The 13133-nt window shown below is 38.7% G+C and overlaps 1 protein-coding gene across 6 annotated transcripts in view; it reads left to right on the top strand.

Annotated features, from left to right (window-relative positions):
• The window catches only part of NCOA6 (nuclear receptor coactivator 6), a 78503-nt gene that overhangs the window by 38117 nt on the left and 27253 nt on the right, over positions 1-13133 (top strand). For 2 of the 6 annotated variants that reach the window (XM_024742936.1, XM_024742935.1), the window contains exons 6-9: positions 4259-4387; positions 4918-5763; positions 7808-7954; positions 10466-11582. In XM_024742936.1, the coding sequence (XP_024598704.1) occupies positions 4259-4387; positions 4918-5763; positions 7808-7954; positions 10466-11582 (2239 nt within the window). Of the gene's footprint in view, positions 1-764; positions 853-4258; positions 4388-4917; positions 5764-7807; positions 7955-10465; positions 11583-13133 lie in introns of all 6 variants that reach the window. The other 4 variants (XM_024742940.1, XM_024742939.1, XM_024742937.1 and 1 more) reach the window with 4 other exon arrangements.

Below are 13133 nucleotides of genomic sequence, written 5' to 3'. Positions count from 1 at the left end.
TTTCTCATAAAGCCTACTCCAAATTCATAAAATTTAAATTAGAGTCCCTCCCTCCAGAATTCTAGGTAATAGGAATATCAGTATGTTTAAAATTATGAAAATTCTAAGAAGAGGACAAGGCGCTATCAAAACACAAAGTGAATTTGGGGGAAAAACAGAACTTATAGAAATTTTAAAATTATTGAAGTGAATGACTTATTCAGCAAATTAGACACAGCTGAAGTGGAAGGTGAGTTTGAAGAAATTACCCAGAATACAGCAGACAATAAATTAAGAGATGGAAATATGAAAGAGGTCAAGAGAAGTGAAGGATAAGATGAAAAGTTGAATGTATATCTGAAAAGAGTTCCAGAAGAAGATAAAGAAATTGAGGAGGGACAATAGTGAAAGAGAGAATGGCTGAAATTTTTCCAGAATTGATGAAAGACATGAGTCCTCAGATTCAGAAGTCCAGTAATTCTGAGCCCTACAAATAAAAATAAATTCACATCTAGACACAAAATTGTAAAACTACAGAGCATGAAAAACAAAGAGAATGTTAAAAGCAACTCAGAATCAAAGACCAGTTATTTACAAAGGGAAGATTATCAGACCCACAGCTAATTTCTCAGTGGCAACATTGGAAGCCATGAAACATTAGAGTAATATTTTCAAGGTGATGAGAAAATTATTAACAGCCCAGAATTTTAAACAAAGCTATAGTATCAAGAGTAGTATGAATTAAAGACCTTTTTAAAGAGACTAAGAGAATTTACCATTAACAGACCCTTGCTAATTGAACTGCCCAAGGATGTACTTCAGGAAGAAGAAAATTGAACCTAAGATGGAAGAAATAAGAGCTAAGAAGGAATGGTGAGCTAAATAATTGGTAAACATGGGGTAAATCTAAATAAGCGTTGACTTATTTAGTAATAATGATGATCATATATGGTCTTTTGACATTAAGTCAGATATGTCTGTTGACATTTTTAAAATATCACTAAAATAATAGAATGTATAGCTTCTAAACTAGTAGTGGGGGGGTAGAAAGGAAGGGCATGATGAAAACAATACAATAAAATTCAGGAAAAGTAGGAAAACAGCATAGAAAAAGAAGGGTAAAAAGTAGTGGTATCATAAAATGATAAACCAGAATATACCAGTAATTAACAATAAATGCAAATGGATTATAAGCAGTGATAAAAAGAAAGTGATTAATAGATTGAATAATAATCTCAGATTTAGTTATGTGCTCTTACAGGAATGATATAAAACATAAGGTCTCAGTTCATAGTTAAAAGGATAGAGAAAAATAGAAAAACCAGATGAATATTAACCAACAAAAAGGAGTATAACAATATTTTTATCAGATAAAAAGCATTACTGAGGATAAAAAGGACCACTGTATAATATAAAAGGAAGAATTCAGGAAGATAGCTAAACTTTTGTGTTCTTAATAACCTAGCCTCAAAATATGTGAGGCAAAAATGGTCAGAATTCATAGATAGCAAATCCTAGGGGAGATTTTAACACACCTGGGTTAGTAATTGATGGATTGAGCAAAAACTAGTAAGGATAAAGAAAGCTTGAATAATATAATTAGAATAGTTTGATATAATGGATATATTCAGAAACCATACACTAAAAATTCAAGAATTCTTAATCTTTACAAGAGTAACATTTATATAAATTGACCATGTGTTATTCCCACATCAGGTTTCAGTAAATACCAAATATTGGTAACACACAGATCATTTTCTCTGACCACAGTGCAATTCAGTCAAGTCAGTGGCCAAAAACAAAGAAGCAGAAGAAGAAGAAAAAAAAAACTGACCAACTAAAATATCCCATATTTTTAGAAATTTTAAAATATGTTCTAAATACCCAATGATTTTTTAAAAAGCAATCATGATGGGCATTAGAAAATATTTAGAAGGGAATAATGAGAATGGTACATATCAAAACTTGTGAGATGTAGACAGTACAGCATTTGGAAGAAAATTTGAGCCCTCAGATACTTATATTAGAGCAGAACATCAAATGAAAATTAACAGGCCAAATGTCTGACTTAAGAATTGAGAAAAAGAACAGCAAAGTAATAATTTAGGAGGAAGGAAATAATAAAGGTAAGAGCAGAGATAAGTAAAGTATGAATTAAAAAACCCAATGGAACAGAGCAGCAAAACCAAAGGATATTTCTTTGAAAAGACAACTAAAATTGATGATCCTGGTAAGACAAATAAAAAAGAAAGAGGCACAAGCAATGTCAAGAAATAAAAGAAGCATACACTTTAAAGGGTGTATTTTATAGTATGTGAATTATATCTTAATTTTTAAAAATATTTATTTTCCTTATTATTTTTCGCTGTGTCGGGACTTAGTTGCGGCACACGGGATCCTTTTTTTTTTCCATTACAGCGCGCGGTCTGCTCAGGTTTCTCTTTAGTTGTGGCACGCAGGCTTCTCTCTAGTTGTGGCGTGCAGGCTCCAGAGCCTATGGGCTCTGTAGTTTGCCGCACATGGGCTCTCTCGTTGAGGCGTACGAGCTCAGTGGTTGTGGCACACAGGCTTAGTTGCCCCGCAGCATGTGGAATCTTAGTTCCCCGACCAGGGATCGAACCCACATCCCCTGCATTGGAAGGCAGATTCTTTACCACTGGACCACCAGGGGAATCCCTTAATTTTAAAAAAGAATGGAAAGAAGAGTATTCCATGAATAACTTTATGCTAATAAATTTGAAAGCATTGGCAAAGAAACAGTTTTCTGGAAAATATAATTTAAAACTGACTTAATAAGGCATATCAAATGAAAAATCTATAACTACTTAAGAAATTGAAATAATCTGTCTCCCTATGAATCAATTAATATAACCACAGGCTCAGATGATTTTACAGGTAAGTTTTACTAAATATTTAAAAGACAGATACACATATTATTTCAGAGCATAGAAAAAGAGGAAAGATGCTTTCCAGCTCATTTTGAAGTTGTTTTAATCTTGATACTAAAATTAAAGGACAGGAAGAGAGGATAATTATAGGCTATTTTCACTTACGAGCACAGACGCTAAATCCTAGAAAGTCTAATAGTATCAGAAATTAGAGGGACTTCCCTGGCGATCCAGTGGTTAAGACTTCACCTTCCAGTGCAGGGGGTGTGGGTTCAGTCTCTGGTTGGGGAGCTAAGATCCCACTTGCCTCACGACCAAAAAACCAAAGCATAAAACAGAAGCAATATTGTAACAAATCCAATAAAGACTTTAAAAGTGGTCCACATCAAAAAAATCTTTAGGGACTTCCCTGGTGGTACAGTGGTTAAGAATCTGCCTTCCAGTGCAGGGGACACGGGTTCGACCCCTGGTCCAGGAAGATCCCACATGCCACGGAGCAACTGAGCCTGTGCACCACAACTACTGAAGCCCACGCACTTAGAGCCCATGATCCGCAGCAAGAGAAGCCACTGCACTGAGAAACCTGTGCACCGTAATGGAGAGTAGCCCCCGCTCGCTGTAACTAGAGAAAGCCCGTACACAGCAACGAAGACCCAAATCAGCCAAAGATAAATAAACAAATAAGTAAAATACTTGAAAAAAAATCTTCAAAAAATAAAAAGAAATTAGAAAGATGTGGAGCAAGAGGAGTTCTCAGACTGCTAGTAAGAGTATAAACTGGCGTAACCGCTTTTGAGTGCAGTTTACCAATATCTAGTAAAATTGAAGGTGCTTATACTTTAAAACCTAGCAATTTTAAGTATATAGTCTAAAGACACTCTTACATGTCTGTGGAATACAGGAAAAACACATGACACTGCAAAGTTCTAAGGATAAAAAGTTAGTATTCATCAGCAGGAGAATGGATTTATCGGTTCCATAAAATGGGGCACTATTATAGCAGCCAAGATGGATGAATCTCAGAAAATAATATTAAGTGAAAAGGGAAACTGAAGAAGAATACATATAGAATGGTGTCACTTATACAAAGATTAAAAGCATACAAAAAATGTAATGCAGGTTATGTATGTAGGAAAGGTAAACATGCATGGAACTGTTAACCCCAGATATAAGATAAGAAGGAGGAAATGGAATGAGATTGGGAAGGAGGCGGCAGCTTCTGGTGTATCTGCATATATATCTGAAGGAGGCAGGGTAGAATGTGTAGATTTAAATAAGGTAGATGGTGGTATAAAAATTTTCCATACCTTCTTATATTTTTGAAATATTTCATTAAAAACAAACATTGTGCCAATGCCAGTACTCTATTCTAGGGATTTTTTTTTCTCTAGGATTAATAAGGATGACCAGCCCTGCCACTGTTATGATACCCCAGGGTGGAAATGTGTCATCTTCCATGATGGCACCAGGCCCCAATTCAGAACTGCAGCCCAGGACTCCTCGCCCTGCTTCTCAGTCAGGTATTGACCTCCAATCTTTGAGAATGGAAGAGACTGAACTCCCTGCACAGATCATTACAAAATTCACCTCTCTCTGATGCCAAATTCCTAACTGCGCAGCTTAAATGCTGTCTTCTATGTAAAATCTGCCCTAGTTTCTTAAAGCTGAAAGTCATCATTTCCTTCTCAGAATTTCTCATTATTCTTATTCCTAAAAATCTATTCCTTGGCCTACTTAGTCCTGCCACTCCATGACCGAGAATTCTGTATTTGTTTTGTTTTTTTATAGTTCCTCAGAATGTGCTTTGGAGAATACTCCACATTTTATGTTTGGCTCTTATATCCACTTAGAATCATAAGCTCTTTCTAGACAAGATTCATCTTTCTGTCATCTCGGCAGTTGCTTTGCATTATAGCAAGTGCTCACAAATGTTTCATTGAATGATCCCAGAAGATTTTACTCTATATTTGCAGAATTGCCAAGACTGTGATTGCTGAAAGATCTAGGTTGCAGTAAGTTAATTATTGCTTTGTTGACTGTCTTTAAACAGATGCAATGGATCCACTCCTCTCTGGGCTCCATATACAGCAGCAAAGTCATCCCTCAGGATCTTTAGCTCCCCCGCACCACCCAATGCAGCCCGTCCCTGTGAACAGACAGTTAAACCCAGCTAATTTTCCCCAGCTGCAGCCGCAGCCGCAGCAACAGCCACAGCAGCAGCAGCTGCAGACAAGACCCCCACAGCAACATCAGCAGCAGCAGCCGCAGGGAATTCGACCCCAGTTTACTGCCCCAGCTCAGGTGCCTGTTCCTCCAGGCTGGAACCAGCTGCCTTCGGGAGCCCTTCAGCCTCCTCCAGCCCAGAGTTCTCTGGGCACAATGACTGCAAATCAAGGGTGGAAGAAGGCTCCCTTGCCTGGCCCAATGCAACAGCAACTCCAGGCAAGACCATCCTTAGCCACGGTACAGACACCTTCCCACCCTCCCCCTCCGTATCCCTTTGGCAGCCAGCAAGCTTCACAAGCCCATACAAACTTTCCTCAGATGAGCAACCCAGGCCAGTTCACAGCTCCTCAGATGAAGAGCTTGCAGGGAGGGCCCTCTAGGGTCCCAGCCCCCCTGCAGCAGCCCCACCTCACCAACAAGTCTCCTGCCTCCTCACCCTCCTCCTTCCAGCAGGGATCCCCTGCATCCTCCCCAACGGTTAACCAAACTCAGCAGCAGATGGGACCAAGGCCACCTCAAAATAACCCACTTCCCCAGGGATTTCAGCAGCCCGTCAGCTCTCCGGGTCGGAATCCTATGGTTCAACAGGGAAACGTGCCACCTAACTTCATGGTGATGCAGCAGCAACCACCAAATCAGGGGCCACAGAGTTTACATCCAGGCCTAGGAGGTGAGGAACACTGAAGCCATTTGTGTTGGTAAATTTACTAGAGATAGATCTTAGCAGAACTTCAATTTTTAGAGTTAATGGAGGGAGTGAAATAAGGATGTAATTATTTGGTTTTGTGGATATAGTGGTGACACTTGATATGACTTAGTTAACTTGATACATTATGCAGCATCTTACTGGTTATGTTTAAGCTAGCCCTCTGGATAAAAATGCAGGTAAAATTCAATATAGAGATGTTCATTTTGTTTTTCAAAATATTTTTGCTTGATCTTCTACTAGTAAATTAAAACGTCCAGAAGAAACAGGATTTTATTAACAGCTTAAGCTACTCAGCTGTTGAAAACATTAAGATTATGCAATAGAGCAAAAATGAAAAGATAAGAATAGGGTTTTGTTGGGGAAAAGGCCCTTCTGATTTTCAATTTTGATAATCCTAGTTAGTAAAATAGCATGGTGTTTGTTAAATTTGATTAAAATATAAAGGGGAATAAGTTCAGAAATCATTGACTTTTATAGTTTTATAATGCCAATGCCTGCTCCTTAGAGAGGGAATTCCACCAGTTATACCTAAAGGAGATTTATTTATTTATTTTGTAAGGTGCCTCTTGTATGAAGAAAAAGCAATGGAGCTTAATGTGTGAGAGGTAAAACGATTACAGTAAAACTTATCCATCTCCATGTTTATTATTTATTCTTATTAATCATTGATCTAGTGCACATGAATGTGCTTGGAGCTTTTCAGTAAAGTATAGAGAGTAATACCGTCATCTGATAAACATACCCCCCACCAAAAGACACCCATTGCCTACCCAGAAAAAAACCCTTGCATCTTTAGTGCAACATAGCAAAGGCATGTTCCCATGATTTCTGGTGAAATTAAGTTGCTCATCGGTCTTTTTTCACTCTCTTGTAATTACTTTTACTGACATGCAGGCGGTAATATTTGAATCCTAAGAAGTTTTTAGAAAGTGCAAGAATGTTTCGGCTCCAAACTTCACTGTTCTGGGCATCTAGCCTTGGATCAGTGGAAGCTGGGTAGTCCCTCCTGCAAATGTGATTACAGACTTAATTACAGTGGAAGCATGCAAATGGGGACTTGTCACTGCTAAAGAAAGGACAAATGCATATTTGTCTACAGAGCGTTTTTCAGGACAATGAAAATTTGGCCCTTAAATAAATGGACTAATACAAAAAAATTTTAAGTGAGCTTAGGTCTTAATGCTTTTCATAGAGCAAGTGATGTGCTCACCTAGGTGATCTGGCCACATCCAGGCCTATGTTATAAACTATGAGTGGGTTCTGAGATTCTCCTTATTACAGATTTGTTTTCTGAAATTAAACCTTCCTATAAAAGAAAATATTACTTTAGTAAGATTGCATCAGAGTACGGTTTTTGGTACCATAGCTGTCAGTATTTCAGCAATCCTTTTGAGGGGACGGTGTAATGATAAATTCAATATACCCTCACTTTGACGCTCCTGTGAATTGTTTCTGATCTCTCGTCTCTTCCAAAGAGACAAGCACAATATTGGGGAGAAATTTTCCACAAAGGAAATTATCATCCATTTCCCTCAATGGAAAAAAAAATATCACCTATGTATGCTTAATATCAGGACCCAGGTCTTTGTTTTATAGTAGTTCTTATCAGTTTGTGTGAATATGAGAGAATTTAGCATATTCCTTTGGTACCTGTGTTAAAAAGTATGTAAAGTTTTGGGGTCCGTTGTATTACAGAAAAGTGAGCCCTAAACCTTGCTGTGACGTGGCCTCAGATCACATTTAGGGAGCAGATTGCCATCTTTTCCTTGGCATGTTCTAAGTGTAAATTTTTTAGTATTTCTTTTTCATTTTGACAATGCTCATGTAAGAGATTGTGTTGATTTTTTTAACCATCTTTCCCAACCTTATTAAAGATCCTACCAGTGTGACAGAGAGAGCTAAGCCAGTGGAGACTTCATGCAGCTCATCCTTCCTTATTCATTCCACATCTAAGCAAGAGTATAAATTTGCTAGGTAACTGCCTTACTCGTTGTTTTCTATTAAGGAATGCCTAAACGCCTCCCACCTGGCTTCTCAGCAGGACAGGCCAATCCGAACTTTATGCAAGGTCAGGTGCCTTCGACCACAGCAACTACCCCTGGGAATTCAGGAGCCCCTCAGCTGCAAGCAAATCAAAATGTCCAGCATGCAGGTTTGTTCTCTGTGATTTATTCAGCCAGCATTTATTGAACATTGTGAGGTAGGTAGACAACAAGGATATACAGAGAAATAGAAACCCTGGTCCTTCCCTTTAGTTTTAGACCTATAAATAATTATTCTTTCAGGGCAATAACTGATATATTGAAATTAGGTAAAATGTCTGGAGAATCTAGAACCACCTAAAGAAAGGAGATAAAACTTGAGGTAGAGCTGGGGTCAGCATTTTCTTTTCCTGAAAAGAACCAGATAGTAAATATTTTAGGCTTTGCAGGTTATATGTTCTCTGTTGCAACTACATACCTTTGCTGTTGTAGTACCAAAGTAGCCATAGACGATACATAAATGAATGACCATGGCAGTGTTCCATCCTGCCTGTCTGCTACTGCAAAACTATATTCCTGAACTCTGAATTCATGTTTATTTACAAACTGGCAATGGGCCTGATTTGGCCCATGGACCATAGTTTGCTGACCGCTCAGTTAGTGAAAGGGCAAAAGGTGTTTCTGGCAAAGGAGATGATAGGTACAAAGGCATGGAGGCACATGGCATTTTGAACAACTGTGGCTTTTAAAATCTCTTTATAGTCCATGTTAACATTGTGTATGCTAAGTGTCTGAATTCTGTGGTGTTTGAAAACAAGGCTTTAATCATTACAGGTTAGGAGGACAAATAGTGTGGAGCAGAATGGCTAAAAAGTATTTGTAAGCAACATTGTATAAGCCCAGACTTCATGTTTCTGGTTGCTTTAAGGTAACACATGACTAACCCTCTTACCCTTTCTCATTCAGGAAATTTGGACTGAGGTAGCACAAATATTTTCTGAACTCCGATCCCCACTTGGAGTTAGTTCAGTTATGTGGTTCCAACATTAATTATAAATCACTAAGGAAGGAGAATAGTTTTAAACTTAAAAAAAAAAACCAAAACCTCTTGAAAGCTTAGAGAAGGGTAGGGCAAATTGCATGACTTCCCCTATCTGCTAATGCAAAACTATAATTCCTGAGCTATGTGAATTCATGTTTTCTATAGGAAGTTTTAAAACGGTGATAAAATCATTCATAATTCCTCCACATAAGCACAACTATTTTATTGATACATTTTTATATGGTGCCTTCCTCCCACATGCACATATTGTTTTGATTTCTCTGTTTATCCCATCTAAGAGAGCTCTACTCTCGTCTGTCGTTTTCTCTTCTCCTACCCTACATTATTTCTCTTGTTAGCTTTTACTTCTTCCTGTGAAAATACTTCGTTATTTTACTCTTGCCAACTAGACTCTAAGGGGTCAGGGATTTGATCTATCTTGTTTATTGATGTTACCTCAGTACCAAAAATGCCTTGTACATATTAGGTACTCAATAGATAATTGTTGATTGGATGAATATACACTGGTATATTAGTGTATATTGTATATACAGTGGTCATGATATTCAGTTTAAGGCCAGTTTAGAAAATCTTCCTTAGGATTCAGGAAAAATCTGGATTGTATTAACAGTGGACAGTTTGTCCCCTGTCTCCTGGCTGGAGCATGGACTGAGCTCATAACTTCATTGTGGCTACCACTTTTTAGTCTCCAAAAATGAAAAAAATGGGGGGGGATAAAATAAGCTAGAAGGTTATTCTGCAAAAAGGGAGAGATAATATAAGCAGTTATAGGAAAGTCCCAAAGACCCAACAATAAGTAAACACTGCAGCAAGCCAAGCAGTGTTCTTTGTCTGAATTAGAAATAATTTAGAAGAATAAAACATGTCCCATGTGGTCCACCAGGGACTGCCACAGGGGAGGGTCACTGAAGTTTTAACATCCTTTGTTGACTGTCCTCTGTCTGCAGCTTCTGAATTGTCTTTTAGTTCCACCAGAGGCTCAGCTTCCAGATCAAGATTAAATAATTTTTACCACATTGGGGCAGAGGAGACCTGTCTTTAAGAAGTATTAGCTGTTCTTTTCTTTACAGTGTAACATCCAGATGTCAGTCCAGATATCACATGCATAACCTTTGAAAGTCATTATTAGTTTTCCAAGGAGCATTTTTAAATGTCTTCTCAACTTTGCTGAGGTTTTCTTAAGTGGCAACATCACATTTTTTGTTTCCTGACTCATCTAAAGCAGAGCTTATTTCACTAGCCTACAGTGCTTTTCATAAATTTTCTTCATTTTAAGGTAGCTGCACATCATTTTTAAATAATGAGATGCTGCCTTTCTCTTTGTTTAATCTAAGAGAAAATAAACTTTATTGGTCTTCAAAATGTTATCTTTAAGTTACCAAATAGGAGTAAAGAAACGGTTTCTCCTTCTCTATTGTATGGTCACTGAGAATATATGCCACAGTCACATATCCATACTATGGAAAACTCAAAGAAGTATGTTAAGCACAGCACATTTGTTTATGTTGGTCAGTGGATATGGGTGAGTTGTGTTTTTCTAATTAAGGTAATTTGAGAATCTTAATACCAGCAAGATAATAGTATTACTTTCTGAAACTGCCTTTTTTTTTTTTTAAAGGTGGTCAAGGAGCTGGTCCTCCTCAAAACCAGATGCAGGTGTCCCACGGGCCACCAAATATGATGCAGCCCAGCCTCATGGGAATTCATGGCAACATGAACAACCAACAGGCTGGTAGTTCTGGGGTTCCTCAGGTGAACCTGGGCAACATGCAAGGCCAGCCCCAGCAGGGCCCACCATCTCAGCTGATGAGCATGCACCAGCAGATCGTGCCCTCCCAGGGCCAGATGGTCCAGCAACAAGGAACCTTGAACCCTCAGAACCCTATGATCCTTTCAAGGGCCCAGCTTATGCCACAGGGTCAGATGATGGTGAATCCTCAGAGCCAAAATCTTGGGCCCTCGCCCCAGAGGATGACCCCACCCAAGCAGATGCTTCCCCAGCAGGGCCCACAAATGATGGCGCCACATAACCAGATGATGGGGCCTCAGGGGCAAGTTTTGCTTCAACAGAACCCAATGATAGAGCAGATTATGACCAATCAGATGCAGGGGAATAAGCAACAGTTTAACACTCAGAACCAATCTAATGTCATGTCGGGACCAGCACAGATAATGAGGGGACCAACTCCAAACATGCAAGGAAACATGGTGCAGTTTACGGGACAGATGTCAGGACAGATGCTGCCCCAGCAAGGGCCCGTGAACAACAGTCCATCTCAGGTTATGGGGATTCAGGGGCAGGTCTTGAGGCCACCAGGGCCCAGCCCACATATGGCCCAGCCGCATGGCGATCCTGCTACTACAGCAAATAACGATGTCAGCTTGTCTCAGATGATGCCTGATGTTAGCATGCAACAAAGCAACATGGTCCCCCCCCACGTGCAGGCCATGCAGGGAAACAGTGCCTCGGGAAACCACTTCTCAGGCCATGGGATGCCTTTCAATGCACCTTTCAGTGGAGCACCCAATGGAAATCAGATGTCCTGTGGTCAGAATCCAGGCTTCCCGGTCAATAAGGATGTCACGCTAACAAGCCCATTGTTGGTCAACTTATTGCAGAGTGATATCTCTGCAGGCCATTTTGGGGTAAACAATAAGCAAAATAATACCAACGCAAATAAACCGAAGAAGAAGAAACCCCCTCGGAAGAAGAAAAATAGTCAGCAGGATCTAAAGTAGGTTGTGATGGTTTTGCCTAAAATCTTATTCATTTATTTCTATGTGAACAACTTTTTTTGATGGAAAATTTTAAACACGTATAAAATAAGAATAGTATAATGAAATTATCCCTGCTTCAAATTATCAATTCATAATCCATCTTGCCTTCATCCATGCTCTCCGCATTATCCTCTTGGTTGTTTTAAAGCAAGTTCACTTTAAATATTTCCGTATGTACCTCTGAAAGATAAGGACAGGTTTTTGTCTTTGTTTTGTGTTTTTTATGACCACACAATACCATTAGCACACCTGGAAAAACTAATACTTCCTTCATATTCTCACATTTCCAGACAGTGTCCACATTTCCCTTGATTATCTCAAAATTAATTTTTTTTTTACAGTTTGTTCAAATAAGGAGCCAAACAAGGTTCATACGTTGCAGTCAACTGATATATGTCTCTTAGGTCTGTAGTCTCCGGAGGGTTGTGGCATTCAGAGCCTGAAAGGTAGCCAGTGCTGCCACACTGCAACTCCACAAAGCATGTCAGGTTTATAATGACTGTTGGGGAACCAGAAAGGCTGTATGTGTTTTGGAAATGAAAACCGTTTATGGAGACTCCCTTCTGTCTCTCAAATAGAAATGATTTTTTGTACAGGTGCCTTTCCTTTAAAGGCTCTTTATCATCAGCAGCAGCTTAAAATCTCATGCTAAGATGATTGGACCTTTTAAATCAGTTACCCTTTTGGTAAAGGTGAGTTCTTTTGCAAGATTATAGCAGGAAGGGCAATTAATTTATATTACATTTCCTGAAGCTAAGCATTAATTTAAGTTATATTTTTTGCCTTGATAAAATGTTTCCAAAGGGAATATTGATTAAACTGGATTTTCTGCCTTTAATTATAAAACTGAAATTCAGAGACATTTATTGCCAGAAAATAGTGACTGAGGAGTGTAAAACAGGTTAATTCAAATAAATTGCTAGAACTATAGAAGAGAGTAGGGGAGCTTTAGTTAAGGAAACAGAAATGTTCAAAATAAAACCAACAGCCTTTCTCTCAGCCTTCTCACAATATTTCTTTGGTTGTACTCTAATATTATATCATACTCACTTTTTTCTTGAATCTTATAAATCAAAATTCAATAATTGTATATTAACAACGTATATTTTTCTTGAATTCAGAATTAATAACCCGTTTGGTTATCTGATTTTTCCAATAGCTCTAAGTTAAATTCTTTACTACTATCGACCTGTGTGGGAATAACATTTCTGTGGCAATATTTATTCCTCCCAGTAATCTAGGAGTAAAATTGCAAGGTTCTTCAGTTGCCATTTGTATGGATTTTTGCTGTCTGTGCCAGCACTTAGGGAGATTGCTTACTTGTTGGGGCTACAGATTGTGAAAAGGGCCTTATACAGCATCAAGGCTCCTAGGAAGGGAGACAGTAAGTTAAAAGTAAGAGCGCATGCTCCCAATTCTACCTCTAGCTTACTATGGAACCTTGGACCTGTTTTCTAACACCGCTGTGGGCCTTTGTTTTTTCATCCATAACATGAGGTAACTGGAAC

The sequence above is a fragment of the Neophocaena asiaeorientalis genome, unplaced genomic scaffold (assembly GCF_003031525.2).
Source record: "Neophocaena asiaeorientalis asiaeorientalis breed wild unplaced genomic scaffold, Neophocaena_asiaeorientalis_V1.1 scaffold82, whole genome shotgun sequence".
In the NCBI taxonomy this organism is placed as follows: Eukaryota; Metazoa; Chordata; class Mammalia; order Artiodactyla; family Phocoenidae; genus Neophocaena; species Neophocaena asiaeorientalis.
This window is presented reverse-complemented; position numbering and strand designations above follow the sequence as displayed.